Source organism: Nerophis ophidion, linkage group LG07, assembly GCF_033978795.1.
Source record: "Nerophis ophidion isolate RoL-2023_Sa linkage group LG07, RoL_Noph_v1.0, whole genome shotgun sequence".
In the NCBI taxonomy this organism is placed as follows: Eukaryota; Metazoa; Chordata; class Actinopteri; order Syngnathiformes; family Syngnathidae; genus Nerophis; species Nerophis ophidion.
The window spans coordinates 26,151,348-26,173,847 of NC_084617.1; the positions used below are offsets into that span (position 1 = coordinate 26,151,348).

The window sequence follows — 22,500 nt, forward strand, 5'->3', positions numbered from 1 at the left end:
TCGGTTGGCCTGTATCAATATTGATCGATTTTTGTGAAAACGTATGTAATCACCCAGAATGCCTTTTAATGCGGGTCACAAACGCCAATCCCCTTGGACACTGCATTTTTATTATTCCCCTGGCTGAAAAGTGGCTAGCAGCTAATAATGTGTCTCATATACCTAAGTTCATAACTTTGTTTGGCCATCTCGCCTCCAAACAGCGGTTTCTGCAATAAGCAGTGTGCGCCCTGACAATGACGAGGCTGTGTATATGCATGACACTTTTATGGTAAAGTTATACACTTACAAAAACGACATGATCTCTGTACTACTAATCGCCAAATAATTATTGGCGACGCATACAATCTTGGCAGCAAAAGCACATTTAATTGCAGGTCTGATATTTCCATCCTTTTCTCCAGAGCTCAGTCCTACGCAGAGCGTTTGCGCCTAGGCCTGGCTGTGATTCACGGCGAGGCTCAGTGTTCCGAATCTGACATGGCCGATGGAAGACACTCCCCACCATGTGTGCGCAACACCACAGGACACACCGGACTGGAGCTACCCTGTAAGACAGATTGTTTATTTTCATTAATTGACACAAGATGTTTATAGCTTTTCTGCCCTGACTTTCCAGGCTGAATGAGCACAAAAGCGGCAGATTGTTTTCCATTAATAGAAATAACGTGACTGATGTTTCCCTCAGTTTTAGCTTTGTTGAAGCTCAGAAAAAGTATGGCTTTACTCTTTTTCCACTCATACCATCAACCATACATTGAAAAATAGACATTTTGCATGCTTATATTCCCACAAAATCTCACCTATTTATCACTTTGCAACCTTCAACCACTTAATTCAGTGGAGTGTTTTGCTATTTTACGTTTAAATTCAATTAGGTCCGCATTCCTTACTAATTAATTAATGACCAAGCAGGAAACACAAAGGTTATTTTAATGGTCTCGTTTACACTCTGTGATTTCATTAATATTATGTGTCAGACCGACAATAACTGGAAAATTCCCACGTTAATGTGTTAGTTCTCGCTCGTGTGCGTTTTCTCACACTTCTACGGCGTGGGCTGACAATATATGTCAGTATGGCAATGAAAATAGTGTCGTCAAAGGAAATTAGACTGAACTTATTCTTATTGCTTTAACTTCGACAGTCCTATTTGAAATATATGTACATAGGACTTTTTTTTTAAATTTGTAAAAAAAATATTTGTACACAAATTTTGGCCAACAATGCAAATTAGACAATGATATCATCAGGACTAGGGGTGCTTAAGCTTTTCACTTTATAGGTGCTCGGGGCCCACTCAAACATTAACACTGAATTAGTCCTCTTCTTCTTGATTTTAATCGTATACAACAATTATATTAAACCTACTTACACACTTTAAAACCTTGTCAAACTAAATCAAAAAAGCTTATTCATCACAAATATTGTTTAACACACAACCCTTACACGTAGGTCAGGCTGATTAAAAAATAACTACTAACCAAATATACTGCAAAAGAAGGGACTCGTAAAAACCTGCTAAAAAATAAATATATATACAATTATGTTGTGAAAAATGTACTAAATTATTTACCTAAGCTGTCAATAAAATTTACATGCAAATAAAAACACAGCTTGACCAATAATGTCATAATTATTGTGCTTAAGAAATGTATCTGACTCTAGCTCGGGACTTCTGTTTGTTTGATATTGTCATTACTGCCACAAGTGGTGCAAATGTGTTTGACAACTGCCCATATGGACCAAAGCAAAAAAACGTTTTTTTTTGGCGTACCTCCAGGGCAAGGGTGTCCAAACTACAAACCTCCGACGCCTTCAATTTGGCCCGCAAGACGTCATGTGTTTAATGCATTAATTTAAAAAAAGACTGCTTTGATGCTGTTGTTTTAGTACCATTAAGTGGACAATAATTCAGGTCAATAACACTTAATTATGCACTAACTTGAATTATGCATAACATTCACTTATATGACCCAATGCAAACAATCTTCCCTAGTCATGGTGCAAAAAAATAAATGTCAACAAACGTGGTCACACATAACACAACTCAACATCACTCAACTTTGTGGATATTATTAAAAACGTCCATGCACCATAAATAAATGCAAATTACACCCATTACAATGTATGATGGGAAAAATGCCAAACACTCTCCACACTTACCTGTTCCAACAATCTGTCCCAGCCCTATGGTTATCACCTACTGATCTAGACCCCTTTGGCTTAGACTATACATCAAGTTTGAAATTAAATATATTCAACATAACATAGTTTAGTTATTCTTTCATGTGCTTACAAATTGTGTCGTTGGCAAATTACTCCAAAAAGTTAACATCCATAAAGATTCATATTTTTACACGTTTTTATTCCTACCGTAGACTTTAAAAATCCTCCCTTGGAACAACACCTGTCAAATTCCATCCACCGTAAGAAGAAACGTGGACGCAATGAGTGCCAACTGTTGGTGTGATTATTCCGCATGAGAGGATTTTCCAAGTCTTGGCATCATGTGTTTGTGATATATCTTTGTGCATTTATGTTTAACGTGGTGTTTATTTGTTGGCAATAGCAGGCAAACAACAAGCTCCGTTCCCTGGCATAGAGCTTCCAAGTACGAGCGTAAACCTAACCTACACCTGACTATGAAGTGGTTCCTCTTCAAGTGGTTCCTCGGTTGTGCGTGCATGTGACGACAAAGGGTTTGTTTGGCATCCTGTAAAAAAATGGGGTCTGGATTAAAGAACGGAGTGCAAAGACATTTTGAACACAAAAGCTCCTTGCTCGTATACGCCTCAGAAACCACACGTTTGAGTCAATTTCAATTGCCGCACTTCCTCAGATTCTAGACAGCCACTTCTACAAGATGCAAGCAAACTCTGTTTTATTGTGTTCTGATTTTATTTCTCATAAATCAAACCAGAACCATGCCAAACATCTTGTTTTCCCTTTTTTTCTATACTTCAATATCTGGACTCATCTTGCCAATCAGCACATGTTGCACCCCTGTCGAAGCTGCTCTTTTGAAAAATCTGATTAACATTTTGCTAATCTCAACTGCATGTGATGAGAACAATGACGCATGCTTTTTTAACTTGTACATCTACTTGCAGAAAGACCAAATATTACCATGCATTCAATTAATATCAGTAAATCTAGGGTTATTTACTCGCTGGTGTACCTTTTTTTTTATGAATAAAGTGTTCCCTCGATTAGGTCAGTGGTAGGTCAGTTTTTGTGAACTAGGGACACAATTCATTGTATAGTTTTTATGACTATTACATGCATTTAAAGTCTATCTAAACCAGGGGTGTCCAAACCACGGCCAGCCTGCGAGACATAATGAGTTAAGTTAATGAGGAATCTTACACACAGGGAGATTGCATATGTTTTAATAATTTGACAATTTTGATGCTGTTGTTTGGTCACCCTCCTCTCTGAGCTGCCACCTTAACGTGGTAGAGGAGTTCGCGTGTCCCAATGATCCTAGGAGCTATGTTGTCCGGGGGCTTTCATGCCCCTTGGTAGGGTCTCCCAAGACAAAGAAGGTCACAGGTGAGGGATCAGACAAAGAGCAGCTCAAAGACTTCTATGGAATTATAACATAATGGACTCAGATTTCCCTCACCCGGACGCGGGTCACCGAAGCCCCGCTCTGGAGCCAGGCCCGGAGTTGGGGAGTGGAGGGACTGGACTCTCTTCCACTCTGGCGTTGCTGGCAGTGAGAGGCGACGGGCTGGGGTGGCAATTCTCGTTGCCTCCCGTCTCAAAACCTCCACGTTGGAGTTCAACCCAGTGGACGAGAGGGTAGCTTCCCTCCGCCCTCGGGTGGGGGGGACGGGTCCTGACTTGTTGTTTGTGCTTACGCACCAAACATCAGTTCAGAGTACCCACCCTTTTTGGGTACACTCGAGGGAGTACTGGAAAGTGCTCCCCCAAGTGATTCCCTTGTCCTACTGGGGGACTTTAACGCTCATGTTGGCAACGACAGTGAAACTGGAGAGGCCTGATTGGGAAGATTGGACGCCCGGATCTAAACCCGAGTGGTGTTGTTATTGGACTTTTGTGTTCGTCACAGTTTGTCCAAAACAAATACCATGTTCAAACATAATGGTGTCCATATGTGCACTTGGCACTAGGACACCCTAGGCCGCAGTTCCATGATCGACTTTGTAGTTGTGTCATCGGTTTTGCGGCCTTATGTTTTGGACACTCTGGTGAAGAGCGGGGCGGAGCTTTCTACCGATCTCCACCTGGTGGTGAGTTGGCTGCGATGGTGGGGGAGAGTTCCGGACAGACCTGGCTGGCCCAATCGCATTGTGAGGGTCTGCTGGGAACGTCTGGCAGAGTCTCCTGTCAGAGAGCGTTTCAATTCCCACCTCCGGAAGAACTTTGAAGATGTCACGAGGGAGGTGCAGGACATTGAGTCCGAGTGGACCATGTTCCGCACCTCTATTGTCGAGGCAGCTGATTGGAGCTGTGGCCGCAAGGTTGTTGGTGCCTGTCGTGGCGGTAATCCCAGAACCCGTTGGTGGACACCAGCAGTGAGGGATGCCGTCAAGCTGAAGAAGGAGTCCTATCGGGTTCTTTTGGCTCATAGGACTCCGGAGGTAGTGGACGGGTAGATAGATAGTACTTTATTGATTCCTTCACGAGAGTTCCTTCAGGAAAATTAAAATTCCAGCAGCAGTGTACAGAGTTGAGATCAATTTAAAAAAAGGAAAAAGTAAATAATGGGGGTTTAAATGGAAACAAAATAGAGAAATATTACAATAAGAATAAAAAATAAAAATAAAAAAGTAACAAAGGGAATAAAAATATAACAGTAAGATAAGAATATAACAAGAGAAAGTAGGCAGTAGTGACCATGTTATGAAAACCTATTGCACTGTTATTGTTTTGCATCCCCTGTCATCCTTGTACCCCCCGCCCCAGAGAGGAGTTGTACAGTCTAATAGCGTGTGGGACAAAGGAGTTTTTGAGTCTATTAGTCCTGCACTTGGGATGAAGCAGTCTAGCACTGAACAGGCTCCTCTGGCTACTGATAACGCTATGCAGAGGGTGACTAGCATCATCCAGGATGCTCACTAGTTTGTCAACAGTCTCTTCTCTGCCACCGTCACCAGTGAGTCCAGTTTCATTCCGATTGTAGAACCGGCCCGCCTGATCAGTTTCTCAAGTCTGGAGCTGTCCTTCTTAGATGTACTGCCTCCCCAGCACACTACCATGTAGAACAGGGTACCGACGGGCCAAGCGGTGTGCAGCTTTAGCGGTCGCGGAGGCAAAAACTCAGACATGGGAGGAGTTTGGGGAAGTCATGGAAAACGACTTCCAGACAGCTTCGAAGCGATTCTGGACCACTGTACGCCGCCTCAGGAAGGGGAAGGAGTGCACTCTCAACACCGTGTATGGTGCGGATGGTGTTCTGCTGACTTCTACTGCGGATGTTGTGGATCGGTGGAGGGAATACTTCGAAGACTTCCTCAATCCCACCAACACGTCTTCCTATGAGGAAGCAGTGCCTGGGGAATCTGTGGTGGGCTCTCCTATTTCTGGAGCTGAGGTTGCTGAGGTAGTTAAAAAGCTCCTCGGCGGCAAGGCCCTGGGGGTGGAAGAGATCCGCCCGGAGTTCCTTAAAGCTCCGGATGCTGTGTGGCTGTCTTGGTTGACAAGACTCTGCAGCATCGCGTGGACATCGGGTGCGGTACCTCTGGATTGGCAGACCGGAGTGGTGGTCCCTCTCTTTAAGAAGGGGGACCGGAGGGTGTGTTCCAACCATGGTAGGATCACACTCTTCAGCCGTCCCGGTAAGGTTTATTCAGGTGTACGGGAGAGGAGGCTACGCTGGATAGTCGAACCTCGGATTCAGGAGGAACAGTGTGGTTTCTGTCCTGGTCGTGGAACTGAGGACCAGCTCTATACTCTAGGCAGGGTTCTTGAGGGTGCATGGGAGTTTGCCCAACCAGTCTACATGTGCTTTGTAGACTTGGAGAAAGCATTCGACCGTGTCCCTCGGGAACTCCTGTGGGGGAGTGTTCAGAGAGTATGGGGTGTCGGACTGTCTTATTGTGGCGGTCCGCTCCCTGTATGATCAGTGCCAGAGCTTGGTCAGCATTGCTGGCAGTAAGTCGGACACGTTTCCAGTGAGAGTTGGACTCCGCCAAGGCTGTCCTTTGTCACCGATTCTGTTCATAACTTTTATGGACAGAATTTCTAGGCGCAGTCATGGCGTTGAGGGGTTCCGGTTTGGTGGCTGCGGGATTAGGTCTTTGCTTTTTGCAGATGATGTGTTCCTGAAGGCTTCATCTGGCCGCGATCTTCAGCTCTCACTGGATCAGTTCGCAGCTGAGTGTGAGGCGACTGGAACGAGAATCAGCACCTCCAAGTCCATGGTTCTCTCCAGGAAAAGGGTGGAATGCCCTCTCCGGGTTGGGGAGACCCAGCCCTAAGTGGAGGAGTTCAAGTACCTAGGAGTCTTGTTCACGAGTGGGGGAAGAGTGGATCGTGAGATCGACGGCGGATCGGTGCGCCGTTTTTAGTAATGCAGACGTTGTACTGATCCGTTGTGGTGAAGAAGGAGCTGAGCCGGAAGGCAAAGCTCTCAATTTACCAGTCGATCTACGTTCCCATCCTCACCTATGGTCATGAGCTTTGGGTCATGACCGAAAGGATAAGATCACGGGTACAAGCAGCCGAAATGAGTTTCCTACGCCGGGTGGCGGGGCTCTCCCTTAGAGATAGGGTGAGAAGCTCTGCCATCCGAGAGGAGCTCAAAATAAAGCCACTGCTCCTCCACATCGAGAGGAGCCAGATGAGGTGGCTCGGGCATCTGGTCAGGATGCCACCCGAACGCCTCCCTAGGGAGGTGTTTAGGGCACGTCCAACCGGTAGGAGGCCACGGGGAAGACCCAGGACACATTGGGAAGACTATGTCTCCTGGCTGGCCTGGGAACGCCTTGGAATCCCTCAGGATGAGCTAGACGAAGTGGCTGGGGAGAGGGAAGTCTGGGCTTCCCTGCTTAGGCTGCTGCCCCCGCGACCCGACCTCGGATAAGCATAAGATGGATGGATGTTTGGTCGCCATTGAGTTGACATCATGTGTAATTCAAGACAATGACCTTCAATAATGCTGTGAATGGGAGTATTCACCAAATATGCTTAATGAACCAATGCAAAACACCTTCCTGAGTCATTGTGGAAAGAAATCCAACAGACATGTTTACACATAACACAACCTGCTCAATGATCGTACACCGTAAACAATTAAAAACTGCACCCATTTAAATCAAGTTTGGAAAAATACAAAGCACCCCCAACACTTATTGATTACAAAATGTTAAGGTGGTTGTTAGGGGAGTAAACAAGGAAGAAGTCACACTTTCACATACTCTTAATATCCAATTATAATAATAGGCCGAAGGTTTGGACACCTCGTTCAATGGGTTTTCTTTATTTTCATGACTATTTACATTGTATATATTCACTGAAGGCATCAAAACTATAAATGAACAGAAGTGGAGTTATGTACTTCACAAAAAAGGTGAAATAACTGAAAACATGTTTTATATTCTAGTTTCTTCAAAGTAGCCACCATTTGCTCTGATTACTGTTTTGTACACTCTTGGTATTCTCTCGCTGAGCTTCAAGAGATAGTCTCCTGAAAGGGTTTTCACTTCACAGGTGTCATAGTTTTGATATCTTCAGTGACAATCTACAATGTAAATAATCATGAAAACAAAGAAAATGCCTTAAAATGAGAAAGTGTGTCTAAACTTTTGGCCTGTACATGAATGTGTGTTTGAGAGTGTGTGTGTGTGTGTGTGTGTATATATGTATATATATATATATATATATATATATATATATATATATATATATATGTGTGTATCTTATATTATCCAGAGAATAGTGCTCGATATCGTGGTAGAGCGCAATATATGTATGTGTGGGGAAAAATATCACAAGACTACTTCATCTCTACAGAACTGTTTCATGAGGGGTTCCCTCTATCGTCAGGAATTTTTTATTTATTTTTATTCTTAACATTTAAATTAATTTTAAAAATATCCTGATGTTTGAGGGAACCCCTAATGAAACAGTTCTGTAGAGATGAAGTAGTCTTGTGATTTTTCCCCACACATACATGTGTATATATATATATATATATATATATATATATATATATAGATTGAAAAAAAAAAAAGAGAATCGATTCATCGCACAACGTAGTCGAATCGATTTTTTCCCACACCCCTAATATATATATATATATATATGTATATATATATATATATTTCCATAGTTGGCCATCAACCATATTTTTGTTCAACCCAATTCACCCCCCAAATCAAAAAGTCTTCACACCCCTGACCTAAACTAAACCCTCCACACAGTTTTCACACACACTAAACATGTAAATATAAAACAAGCATCTCAAAGTCTAGTTTATTATTAGCGGTGTACCAGTTGATCGATTTATCGATTGATCAATTTATATTCCTGAACTTCAAGTATATCAATCTGTGCTCTGCAAATGTATCATCCGAAACATAGGTATCAATCCTAGGTCGTTTTAAAAGAGAATTGATTGATTTTTTTTCTAAACTAAAAAAGGAAAACGTTGGGTTTAATAATGACAGACTTTTCTGAAGTTTAGTATATTTGATAATGACATCAAATGTTGAAGCCCCACTTTAATAACTTTCAGTTTTTAGTGTTTTTGGCGGCGCCAATGGACCAAAGTGGTAGTGTTTTGCCAGAAGACCACATTTTAAGATGACTAGCACATAAACGATGCTGTAATATGGGCACAGATTACAAAAGATGACGTCTGTACTGGCTATGTTGATGTTAAATAGCAGACGCTATCAGGAATTGACCTTGGATTGCGCTACACACATGACGCTACTACCAAGAACATACCAGGGCGGATACAGGTCCGAAGCAAAGAAAGCCCGGCGGGAGAGTTATTTTGAAGGAAGTAGTTTGGAACTGCGAATTATCAAGCTGGTGGCTATTTATTGCAAGCGCGCAAGTTTTTAATAGCAAACAGTAGCATTATCATTTTGATTTTAACATCAAACGTTGCTTACTAGTTTAGAAGGAACAGAGCCGCAACACAACTTTAAAGGGGAACTGCATCTTTTTTTTAATTTTGCCCATCATTCACAATCCTTACGTAAGACAAGAATACAAATGTTTTTCTTTTTTATGCATTCTAAATAGTAAGTAAATGCGATCCGCATCATTCAAATCAGTGCGTCATGAGCTTAAATTAACTTAATACATTTTTGTGATCACCACGTGTCGGCAAAAACAATTATCACTCCACTTCTACTTAAAGACAGCATACGTCCATTCCAGACAGTCAATAATAAAAATGTTTGTTTTTTACATTTTATTATTGTTCTCTGTTTGACTAATTTCTCTTGATCGAAGTTTTTCTAACATTCAACACTACTAAATAGTGTATATTGGTACTGGTATCAAAATGTATTTCAATACTTCTCGGTACTTTTCGATACTTTTTTTTAAATAAAGGGGACCACAAAAAATTGCATTGCTAGCTTTATTTTAACAAAAAATCTTAGGGTACATTAAACATGTTTCTTATTGCAAGTTTGTCCTTCAATAAAATAGTGAATGTACAAGACAACTTTTGTTTATTTTAGTAAGTAAACAAACAAATGCTCCTAATTTAGTCTGCTGACATATGCAGTAACATATTGTCATTTTCCATTCTATTATTTTGTCAACATTATTAAGGACAAGTGGTAGAAATATTAATCTACTTTTTCGTTTACTGTTAATATCTGGTTACTTTCTGGTTTAACATGTTCTGTCTACACTTCTGTTAAAATGTAATAATCACTTATTCTTCTATTTGGATCCCACAAAATTGGGTATCAATCCAATACCAAGTAGTTACAGGATCATGCATTGGTCGTTTTCAAAGTCCTCATGTGTCATGGGACATATTTCCTGACTTTATAAACATAATACAAATTTTTAAGAAAAACGAAAGAAGATGTTGTGATGCCAAAAAATATCGATGTAATCATAATAGTATCGACTAAATACGTGGCTTTTGTTTACATTTTGACGCCGGTTAAGCTACATGAAGCATATTTAGCTATTCGTCGTCCTGCAGGGATGGTATTTGTAAGAAACTTACTTATTTGTCGCCATGGAGGCGAGGATTAGTGATTTAGAAGTAGCTGCAACATTGCCGACTGCGGATAGCCACTAGCTAGCCAGCCATGTCTTAAAGCACCTCTTCCTGAGAGCGTTTAAGTGTTATAACTTTACCTTTACTGTTCGTTTTTAAGCCAAAATGGGTCTATTCTCCCTTTTCTTTCTACACACTGTGTCTGCTTGTAAGTACTCTGTGATTGTGCGTTGCCGAACATGCTCCTCTGCTCGTAAACCCAGCAATAACACGACGTGACGTTGACGGGGGGCGGGGGGTTGGAGCGGTACTTTTTAGAGGCGGTATAGTACCGAATATGATTCATTAGTATCCCGGTACTATACTAATACCGGTATACCGTACAACCCTACTACTAAATATTACAAGTATTTATGATACCTGCTGAATAACGGTACTGGAAGTGACACACACTTAACGCTCACTCAAGCATTGCTAGCATGTTCGAAAGGCTACTTAGTGTGCTATCTTGTTGCCATCTATCATTGTTATTGGTAAATATAGTATCTTTTTGGCTGTTTGTGTTTCACACGTGAAGTTGCTGTGTTTGGCCTGCAGCCCATCGGCACATTTTCACTCTGGCCCTTGGAGCCAAAACGTTTGGGCACCTCTGCTTCATGCATTCTAAAACCTTCAATGAGTAACGTAAAAATCCAGGATTCACTGAGACCGCAGTGAGCGACCGAGGAAGTGGTGAGGGAACACTCTTCCATTTTCAAGCAGTGTCAGGTTTTGACGTAAGTCAAGTCCTCACAAATTTTGGAGAAGTGTTTGCCTTCTTTGGTTTTGGCTCAACATGGTTAAAGCCCCCACAGATGGCGGTGGTTGTCACGGTATTCAGGAAAGTGATGCACAAGGCATGCTCCTCCTCTTTTTTCCCCCCTGATACTTTTCCTCTCACAATTGGCTTTGCTAGCTGATTGTCTCCTTCCACCCTTTGGCTCAATGAATACTTTTACATGTATAACAATTCTCACAATGTTGCCATTGTTTTTTTTTTGTTTTTTTTTTTTTTACCTCAAAACAAAATCTGGAGACAGCAAATTATCCCTTGAGTGTCTGCTGTGACAGGTAATGCGCTATATAGACAAAAGTATAAAGACACTTAATCCGTTAATCATGCATTTCCCACAGAATCATTCTTTATATTGCCAGGAAATTTTGTATGTGTGGAGCAAGTGTGCAATGAAAGTTCCATAAAGGCACGCTTGGATAAGTTTGGTGTGGACTAGAAAAAAAAAAAACTTGTGAAGAACCTTGCCTGCATGGGCAGCAAACACCTTTTGTAATGAGATGAGCCAGCTGGCCCTCTTTCAGGTCCAACATCAGTGACTTCTGACTTCACTAATGTTCTGGTTGAGTGGTCATAAGCAAAACTAGATTGGTCTACTTTTGTCTATTAGTTTGTCACTTAAAGGGTAACAGCACTTTTTCCCCAATTCTTACAAGACAAGAACACATGGTTTTCCTTTTTTTAATGCATTCTATGTCGTAAAATATGGCGAGTATGAGGTGGCTAACAATGTCACAATTGAAAGATTTGTATCCCGCCCATAAAGCCCCATTTACAACTCGTGACCTGAATATTAACCAAGTATTGATATTATTATAAGCAGGCAAACATTTTTTTTAGCGATGATGGCGGATTGTGGATGTTCTTTTTTTTTTAAGCGACACACATTGACTCCATAGTTACCTGACTTTCGCTAGCATTTATTTATGATTCAGAATGAATTAGAAAAGATCAAAAATATGTGTTCTTGTCTCACATTAGGATAAACAAAATTCCCCAAACAATGGTGCAGTTCCCCTTCAAACCATGTGGTCAAATACTTTTGTCTATTAGTGTTGCTACACGAGAACAGATGCAGGTCAGTGAAACACTTCTGCTTTGTTTGCTCTGGGGGAAAAACAAACATCTGACATATTTTGTGAGTGACAGGCCAAAACACATTGTGATTATTGTGCGCATGTATGCAAATATTGCCTGGGAGCGGTGACGTCAGACAGACGATTGACCTCAAAGATTGGCAAGCGTGAATGAAGAAACCCCTCTGCAGTGATGATTACGCACCGTTGTCCCCCGTGTCTAATACGATTCTCACGGTGCATATTTGCTCATATGCACACTGCTGTCATGTGCCTGCCACGGCCGGTTAAAATGCTTCCTTCTGATTGGGTATCCTGGGCAGAAAACCCCTTTTGAATTCTTTGCATGGCATGTGCTGTATACGTTTTGGCATTTCAGATAAACCACCCAGGGGGTAGGTGGGGTAGAATGGGGGGGAAGAACTCCTCACAATCACAATAATTGCCAATTTGAAGTTAAAACAACTTTTAACATTTCTATCTGCATTAGGACTAAGTCATTTGGGACGCAGATTTCCTCAAATGCGAAGCATTTTCTCAACCCATTTTACCCAATCTACTTGGACTGACTCGTAATCACGCCGATTTCTGTAATGCTGCTAACACTCGCTAATTGTCTTTGCAGTGATGATGGCCAAGGAGAAACCGCCCATTACCGTTGTTGGAGATGTGGGGGGGCGAATTGCCATCATTGTGGTAAGAGGCTGCTCTAGCCTATTATTGCTATCGTACACTTAGGATTCATTTTGTGAGGTTAATTAGTGTCATGTTTTAATTGTGAAATTTTTTTAAAATACACTGTTGAACTTATATTTACAAACTTAATTGGTTCTTGAATAGGGTTCGGTAATCAAAGTTGAAATAGTAAAGCAAATTTCTTCAAAAAGAACAATGTACCGTATTTTTCGGACTATAAGTCACAGTTTTTTTCTTAGTCAACGTACACTTATTCAGCCTGTTGCTCGCTATTCTTTATTTATTTTAAATTGCCTTTCAAATGTCTATTCTTGGTGTTGCGTTTTATCAAATACATTCCCCCCAAAAATGCGACTTATACTCCAGTGCGACTTATATATGTTTTTTTCCTTCTTTATCATGCATTTTTGGCAGGTGCGACTTATACCCAGGAGCAACTTATACTCCGAAAAATGCGGTACTATATAAGCCGTACCCACTACATTTTAAACATCATATTTTTTTCATAAATTTGCCGCATTGGACTATAAGCCGTACAGAAGGATTGTGTAAATGTTTATTTACATACCTTAATTGCTTTCCAAATGGTGTCTGTGTCACGGCAGTAAAACAGCTGATCAAACAAAACAGAAATCATCGTCATGGACCCACTAGCTAAGAAAGTTAGATCTCCAATAAGCTAAACACAATGACATTTTGGTGAATTTACTGAGGAATTTGTCCAGGGTGTACCCCGCCTTCTGCCCGAATGCAGCTGAAATAGGCTCCAGCACCCCCCGCGACCCTAAAAGGGACAAGCGGTAGAAGATGGATGGATGGATGGATTTTTTAAACTAAAGCAATACAAAAATAATGCCATTGTAATTTAATATTACTAACACAGACACTTTGAAACGTGTTAGCATGTTAGCTAATGCTAAGGATGCTCTCTTGATTAGATTAAGTTAGCACGTACAAATACGCATGAAAACACTCCTACCGACATCACACAAGGGACGCTCTAGTAAGTACGAATTGTTTTAGTTGTATTGTAAAACTTACAAACGTTGCTTGGAGTGATGAATGAAGACTCCGCACGAGTAGATAGCTATGAAAGAATAAAAGGCAGAACATCACTTGTACTTCTGGTTCAAAGCTTTAAACAGCAGAAAACGCTTGCAGCCATTCACCGAGCAGCACTTGCAGTGAGCAAACTCGTCCAAAAGATGGCGCCTTAGCACACACACTTTTTTAGTGTCTTTGCATGTGTTTAATGAAAACAATTTTCATTATCGCCGTCAGTGAAGAAAAATCTGTAAAATCGTTTAATAAGCCACAAGGTCAAAAGCGTAGGAACAATATAGTGGCTTAGTCCGGAATTTATGCTCAATATGAAATAGGCTCCAGCACCCCCTGCAACCTCAAAAGGGACAAGCGGTAGAAAATGGATGGAAGAATAATGAGTTGCAGCCTGGACAAAAGTCCCTATTTTAGTGAGAATTGTCATCAATCAATCAAAGTTTACTTATATAGACCTTAATCACAAATGTCTCAAAGGGCTGCACCAGCCACAATGACATCCTCGGCTCAAATCCCACATCAGGGCAAAAAAAAAAGAAAAAAACTCAACCCAACGGGAACAACATTAATTCCAAATGTTATATTTTGACCACAACATAAAGTGCTATACAGTACTGTATATCAGACACACATAACACGTGGGTGATGATTAAAACTGTCTCTTTTAACTAACAAGCTAAAACGACAACAATCTGAACTGTCCTGTATGCTCTGCTCTGCCGACACACGCACACAACCAGAAGTCCCTTTGGTGCCATCACAAACAATCGGAAATCACACAAATCCTTAACTTTGACAACCATATTGCTACAATTATAAACATTACGAAAGTAAAATCCACTTACAGTATATTAGTCAAATGTCTTCTTGTGAGCCAAAAGAGCAACAAGTTTGTTTGTTTTTCGAAATTGTTTAAAACTATGAATTGATATAGAATCCCCTATTTTAACACCTAATTGTATTTTTAAATCATCCAAAAATACACTTGTTTTCACTTCGACTGATTTTGTGTGTAATTTCTTTTTAAGTTCAAATCTAATTTAATTAATAGATTTTTTAAAACCACCTTGAACACTTAACAAAAACCTCTTAAAATGAAGGTGCGAAAATAAGGAATATGTAAGAAATGCTTAATAAGGTGTAAAAAAATGTTGAGTGTGAAAATGTAAACAAAGAGAAACCTGAGAATAACTATTTTCTGCAGGTTTAGTGCCAGGAAGTTACAGCTGTGCTCTGAAGTGATTGCCTCCTAGAGCAGTGGTTCTCAACCTTTTTTCAGTACCCCCTGTGAATTTTTTTTTAATTCAAGTACCCCCTAATCAGAGCAAAGCATTTTTGGTTGAAAAAAAGAGATAAAGAAGAAAAATACAGCACTATGTCATCAGTTTCTGATGTATTAAATTGTATAACAGTGCAAAATATTTCTCATTTTTAGTGGTCTTTCTTGAACTATTTGGAAACAAAATATACAAAAATAACAAAAAACTTGTTGAAAAATAAAGAAGTGATTCAATTATAAATAAAGATTTCTACACATAGAAGTAATCATCAACTTAAAGTGCCCTCTTTTGGGATTGTAATAGAGATCCATCTGGATTCATGAACTTAATTCTGAACATTTCTTCACAAAAAAATAAATATTTAACATCAATATTTATGGAACATGTCCACAAAAAAATCTAGCTGAATATTGAATGGCTGCATTTCTTTTCAAAGTTTATGAACTTATATTCATATTATGTTGAAGTGTTATTTAAAAATATATTTATAAAGGATTTTTGAATTGTTGCTATTTTTAGAATATTTAAAAAAAAATCTCACGTACCCATTGGCATACCTTCAAGTACCCCCAGGGATACGCGTACCCCCATTTGAGAACCACTGCCCTAGAGGCCCGCCAAAAATATCTGTTTCTCAGCGTTGGTACTCAGGTGTAATAAAATTTTCCACCACTTGTGGTAATTACAATATCAAATCATAAGTGCAAAAATTATCACTAAAGTGATGAAGCTGTAATTTTTTTTGCACTTTCATTTCATTGGCCGTTTCGCTAAGAAACATTAAATATTAATTTACTTCATTTTAGCATGACATACTTTTTTCATAAATGTATTTTAAGGTAGTTATTTATAAAGCCCTTCTTATGCAGTGTATTTGTTACTACTTTTCTAATCAACCTGACCTAATACTGAAGTTTGTTTTAAATAAATAAATAATCTTTATTTATTATCATGATTAACACATGGTTTCAAATCATTTTACAAGGTTGTGAAGTGTAAGTAGCTTAGATATGATTCTTGAATATAGAGTAATCAAGTAAGATTACTAATTCAGTGTTCATATTTAAGTGGGGCCACTTTGTAGTGAAAGAGGTGGACGCACATTGGTCCGACTACGGTCCCTTTGAAAACATTCAAAAACCTGTTAAGGTGACTTTCTTCATTTTGACTTCCTCGTCTCACTCCATGCAAAGAATCAACTGCCAGGCAACAAGATGGTGCAACAAAATGTGATAGTTGATACTGTTACCTGATTGGTTTGTTAGCATGTCACTCCCACTGATCAGTGATCACTTTTTTTTTTGGAGCACCCCAACCATAACAAGTCATTTTTTTAAGGTCATCAAAAAGTAAATACTATTTGTTTTCATTTCAAGGACCAATTGTTGTGTGTAATTTCTTTTCCAGGACGACATCATAGATGATGTTGGAGACTTTGTCGCCGCCGCTGAGATTCTGAAAGAGAGAGGCGCTTATAAAATCTACATCATGGCCACACACGGGTTACTTTCCGCCGATGCTCCACGCCTCATAGAGGAATCTGCCATAGACGAGGTGAGAACGGCACTGTTGGTGAACTTGTGCCTATTATAGGCTTTAATTGTAAACAGGTATTTCATCTAAGATGTAGGACGTTCAGGAATGACCTGTCAAATGTATTGTCCGATAGTATTTACAATGGGTGGTGACTCAAACCAAAGGTGTTCCGAGTGTGGCCCGCGGCCCTTGGCAAAATTTAAAAATACAAATTTAAAAAACAAATGGGGAAAAAAAGACCAAAACAAGTGAAATGTAACGAGAAAAAATGCATTGTTAACTCGAATAACACAAAGCTGCCATGCAGGCTGTTTTTCTTTCTTTTAAAACTGTCATTGCTCAAAAAATAATGACTCAAAATCAATGTTTTATGAATTATTGACTCAATCGTGGTTCCAATTACTCCTTGTTAAAATTTCCACTTTGAAATATTTTTGGGAAAAATAATGTGTTTTTGCTTTGACAAAAAGGCATCACACAAATTAAAAAACAAAAAAACACAAATAAAAAAAATCATAATTCTCCTGATAAATCTGAGATTAAGCTAGAAATATAAGTGTTAAAATAATAAAAAAAAAAATGTATGACTTACTTTTAATACTAATAATTTTAAATATTTTTAGTGTTTTTTTTTTTTTTTTTAAACTGTCATTGCTCAAAAACAACAATTAACACCAATGTTATGAATTATTGACCTCAATGGCTCCAATTCCATGACATGAAATATTCCAGTTAGAATTTTTTGGGGGGAAAATATTGTATATTTTGTGGTTTGCCATTAAAACAAGCTTTGACAAAAATGGCATAAAACATTTAAAAAAAAATACTTAATATCGACAGATCGAGGTTTATCTAGAAATACAAGCACTGAAGAAGAAAAATTATCTGTAACTTTTTAACATTTTCATGACAATTTTAGTTGTAAAACTTACGAACATTGCAAGGAGTGATGAATGAAGAATCCTTTAGAGAAGAAACGCTATGGGCGGTTTCACTTCTGGTTCAAGGAATTAAAACAGGAAGTACACATTTTCAAACCTGCAGTGAGCAAACTGGTCCAAAAGATGTTGCCACAAGCAATAACACACAATTTTAGTCCTCTGCTTGGGTTTCACAGAAGCTATTGAGCGCAAAACATTATGGCCATTTGGGGGGAAAAAAAAAAACATAAATTAGCTGCACTGTTTTATAAGCCGCAGGGTACAAAGTGTAGGAAAAAAATAGTGGCTTATAGTCCGGAATTTATAGTACTATTTTTTTTTTTTTATCCCCCAAAAATCGGGGTATAATTTGAGGAAAAAGGGCATAAAATATATACTGTATTTTCTGGACCATAGGACTCATATCTGCAGCAGGTCTCCAAGGTGAACAACCTTGTTCACCCTGCACTTGCACTAACCCCTGCATAGTGAAACAGGGGTTAGTGCATGTACCTCGCAATACAAAGGTTCTGGGTTCGATCCTGGGCTTGGGATCTTTCTGTGGGGAGTTTGCATGATCTCCCCGTGACTGCCCGGGTACTCCGGCTTCCTCCCCCCTCCAAAGACATGCACCGGGGGATAAGTTGATTGGCAACACTAAATTGGCCATAGTGTGTGAATGTGAGTGTAAATGTTGTCCGTCTATCTGTGTTAGCCCTGTGATGAGGTGGCGACTTGTCCAGGGAGTACCCCGCCTTCTGCCCGAAGAAGCTGAGATAGGCACCCCCCGCTACCCCGAAAGGGACAAGTGGTAAAAAATGGATGGAGGACGCACCGGATTATAAGGGGCACTGCCGATTGTCTATATTTTTTTAAATATTTTTTTCCTATTTAATGGAAAACACTTCCTTGTGGTCTACATAACATGTAATGGTGTTTTTTTGGTCAAAATGTTGCAGAGATATTTTACAGATCATCTTGAAGCCGCTTTCAGACAGTTGCTTCAGGATGCGCCGTTTTGTGGCGGTCTTATTTACGTGGCTCATCTTCGACGGCGTCTGCTTCCCATCATATTTGTTGTAATGTGTAAAGTGTAAAGACGGGAGTGGAAGAAGTGTCAAAAATGGACCTAACTGTTTTAATGACATTCAGACTTTACTTAAAGGCCTAGTGAAATTAGATTTTCTTATTTAAACAGGGATAGCAGGTCCATTCTATGTGTCATACTTGATCATTTCACGATATTGCCATATTTTTGCTGAAAGGATTTAGTAGAGAACATCCACGATAAAGTTCGCAACTTTCGGTGCTAAGACAAAAGCCCTGCCTCTACCGGAAGTCGCAGACGATGACGTCTCAAGTGTGGGGGTTCCTCACATATTCACATTGTTTATAATGGGAGCCTCCAATAAAAAGTGCTATTCGGACCAAGAAAACGACAATTTCCCCATTAATTTGAGCGAGGATGAAAGATTCGTGTTTGAGGATATTGATAGCGATATACTAGAAAAAAAAAAAAAGTAAAAAAAAAAACGCGATTGGAACGGATTCCGATGTTTTAGACACATTTACTAGGATAATTCTGGGAAATCCCTTATCTGTCTATTGTGTTGCTAGTGTTTTAGTGAGTTTAATATTACCTGATAGTCGGAAGGGTGTCTCCACGGTTGAGTTGACGCGCAGTGTCTGTGGGGAGTCGACGGCAGCTGTGGACGGCACAAGCTCAGCTTTTCTCCGGTAAGAAGCGACTTTGTAACCACAATTTTCTCACCGAAACCTGCTGGTTGACATTCCGTCTTGATTCATGTTGGCTTGACCGCGCTCTGATCCATACTAATGTTTCACCTCCAGGAATTTTAAACAAGGACTCACCGTGTGTTTGTGTGGCTAAAGGCTAAAGCTTCCCAACTCCGTCTTTCTACTGTGACTTCTCCAATATTAATTGAACAAATTGCAAAAGATTCAGCAACACAGATCTCCAAAATACTGTGTAATTATGCCGTTTAAGCAGACGACATTTAGCTGTGTGTGTGCGCAGCGCTCATACTTCCTAAAAACCCGTGATGTCTTGCATACACGTCATCATTACACGACGTTTCCAGGACGAAACTCCCGGAAAATTAAACATTTTAATTCAGTAAACTAAAAAGGCCGTATTGGCATGTGTTGCAATGTTAATATTTCATCATTGATGTATAAACTATCAGACTGTGTGGTGGGTAGTAGTGGGTTTCAGTAGGCCTTTAAATCAATAACAGAGCAGCATCTCCTCATCTGGAAACAACACCGAAAATGTGTCCCGTAAAAAAAACGTCCGAACTAGTCTAATAACTACAGTTCCTTGGGTGAAGTAAATCAAAGTCACTACTACACTGGTGTGTTTTAGCGCTTTCATGGTGGGTTTACTGACAGATCTAAGTAAGAACTTTACACTACATTATATTAGATATGGCAACAGCAGAGGATAAATGTTCCATAACAAGAAGATAGAGAAAAAGAAGAAACTTATCGAATACGGATTCGCACAATTTTTCAGGATTTATTTTACAGGATCCCAATTACAGATCAGCAGGTACCAGAAGGTACGAAAAGTTGCTTTTGCACAATATTGCGAAGCAAAACGCCAGATATTACGTACTACCTAATACACACACTATAATAATACTCCCTATGTTTAATGCGCCGACAATCCATCAAGCGGTGCAGCTTCATAGCTTACCGAAGTCGTACTAAAACATTGTGATAGATTTTTGAGCGCCTTGTGTAATGTTCTATATTTTCAATAGAACATACAAAATGTTGGTCTTTACTTGAGTCATATTGCCATCATAGTGCAGTTTACAAGTATCTCTTATGTTTTGACTGCCATCTACTGGTCACACTTATTACACTATGTACGAAATAAAATTGCTTCAAGGTCGGTAAGCGAAACCAGAATTATTCCGTACGTTAGGCGCACCGGGTTTTAAGGCACACTGTCGAGTTATGAGAAGAAAAAAAAAGGTTTGAAGTGCGCCTTATAGTCCGGAAAACACTGTATATATTGTATATTTTCACTGTGCGGTTCTCTGTCATAAAAAACTGCTTTAAACCGTCATATTGTTAGCCGAAACAATTAATAATAATAAATGCATCTAATTTATAAGTGCCTTTCAAGAAAGCCAAGGACACTTGACAATAAACAGATACAAATAATGAAAATATATTTTAACAAATAATATTTGTTGACGTTGCAGTACTGGTGAGGTATTTGTGTTATGTCCCGCAGGTGGTGGTGACCAACACAGTGCCCCACGAGGTGCAGAAGCTCCAGTGTCCAAAGATCAAGACGGTGGACGTCAGCATGATCCTGGCCGAGGCCATCCGCCGCATCCACAATGGCGAGTCCATGGCCTACTTGTTCCGCAACATCGCAGTGGACGACTAGGACACAAACAAAACGCTCGCCATCTTCCATGAAGACATTTTCCACCTTATACCCAGGTATTTTTTCCCCTTGCTCCAGGGTTTGTAAAACATGTATATCCACACCAGTCATGTTGAAAAGGTGCATGGTGTAGATGTGCTTCTCCGTGTATGCCTGAGCAGCAGGTGGCGCTGTAACACCTCTGGAAAAGGCCACGCAAAATATTATAGACTGATGAGTGGCTGTTTGGCAAGCTGGACTGATGTGAGTGTCAAACATTGGGAATCGCTACTGCATCGTGACCATGTATTGGCTTTGACGAACTTGTGAAGGTACTTTACATGGAATTGACTGAGAAGTAGCAAGATGTTATGTTTGCCTTGGCTTATTCATGTGGTCTTGACTGTGCTCCACTGTGATTGGCTGCCATTTTACCCAGTCTTGTTTCCCCACTCCTGCTCGTCGCCATGCAAACTTGTCACTTTTTTGTTAACATTGTAATGTTTGGATTGTCACGCGGGGAGAAACAGTTCAACAAAGATGTATATTTTAAAAGGAGTTGAAACTCCAATGTTGAACAATTACAATGTAATTTTGATTAAATCACCCAGCTGTGATATCATCTTTCACCGTTAGTTTTCTTACCATCAGTTTAGTGTCCCGATTCCATATTGATATCCGATATTGGCAAAAAAAACTAAAGTAATGGATGACATCGGCTTGCATCTATAACCTGAGATACAAGTAGTCCTGCAGCGTGTTTACTTGTGTGTGATATCATGTGCGATACAAGCAGTCCTGCGGCGTGTTTACTTGTGTGTGATATACAAGCAGTCCTGCAGATTGTTTACTTGTGTGTGATATAATGTGCCATACAAGCAGTCCTGCAGTGTGTTAATGTGCGATAAAAGCAGTCCTGCAGAGTGTTTACTTGCCTGTGATATCATATGCGATAAAAGCAACCCTGCAGTGTGTTTACTTGTGTGTGATATCATGTGATACAAGCAGTCCTGCAGAGTATTTACTTGTGTGTGATATCATGTGCCACACAAGCAGTCCTGCAGCGTGTTTGTGTGTGAAATCATGTGCGATACAAGCAGTCCTATGGAGTGTTTACTTGTTGGTGATATCATGTGCGATACAAGCAGCCCTGTGGTGTGTTTACACGTGTGTGTTATCATGTGCGATACAAGCAGTCCTGCAGAGTGTTTGCTGGTGTGTGATATCATATGCGACACAAGCAGTCCTGTGTCATGTTTACTTGTGTATGATATCATGTGCGATACAAGCAACCCTGCAGAGTGTTTACTTGTCTGTGATATCATTTGCGATAAAAGCAATCCTGCAGTGTGTTTACTTGTGTGTTTGTTATATCATGTGCGATACTATCAGTCATGTAGAGTGTTTACTGATGTGTGATACCATATACAAGCACTCCTGCAGAGTGTTTACTTGTGTGTGATACAAGCTGTCCTGCAGGATGTTTACTTGCGTGTGATATCATGTGCGATACAAGCAGTCCTGCAG

The 22,500-nt window shown here is 40.0% G+C and overlaps 1 protein-coding gene across 3 annotated transcripts in view; it reads left to right on the forward strand.

The window, feature by feature from the left end:
- The window catches only part of LOC133556164 (phosphoribosyl pyrophosphate synthase-associated protein 1), a 38,621-nt gene that overhangs the window by 14,737 nt on the left and 1,384 nt on the right, over positions 1-22,500 (forward strand). The window contains exons 7-11 of one of the 3 annotated variants that reach the window (XM_061905825.1): positions 405-550; positions 2,573-2,614; positions 12,702-12,772; positions 16,519-16,665; positions 20,836-22,500. The exon at positions 20,836-22,500 is cut by the window's right edge and continues 1,384 nt beyond it. In XM_061905825.1, the coding sequence (XP_061761809.1) occupies positions 405-550; positions 2,573-2,614; positions 12,702-12,772; positions 16,519-16,665; positions 20,836-20,994 (565 nt within the window). In that variant the 3' untranslated portion in view covers positions 20,995-22,500. The remainder of the gene's footprint in view (positions 1-404; positions 551-2,572; positions 2,615-12,701; positions 12,773-16,518; positions 16,666-20,835) is intronic. The other 2 variants (XM_061905826.1, XM_061905827.1) reach the window with 2 other exon arrangements.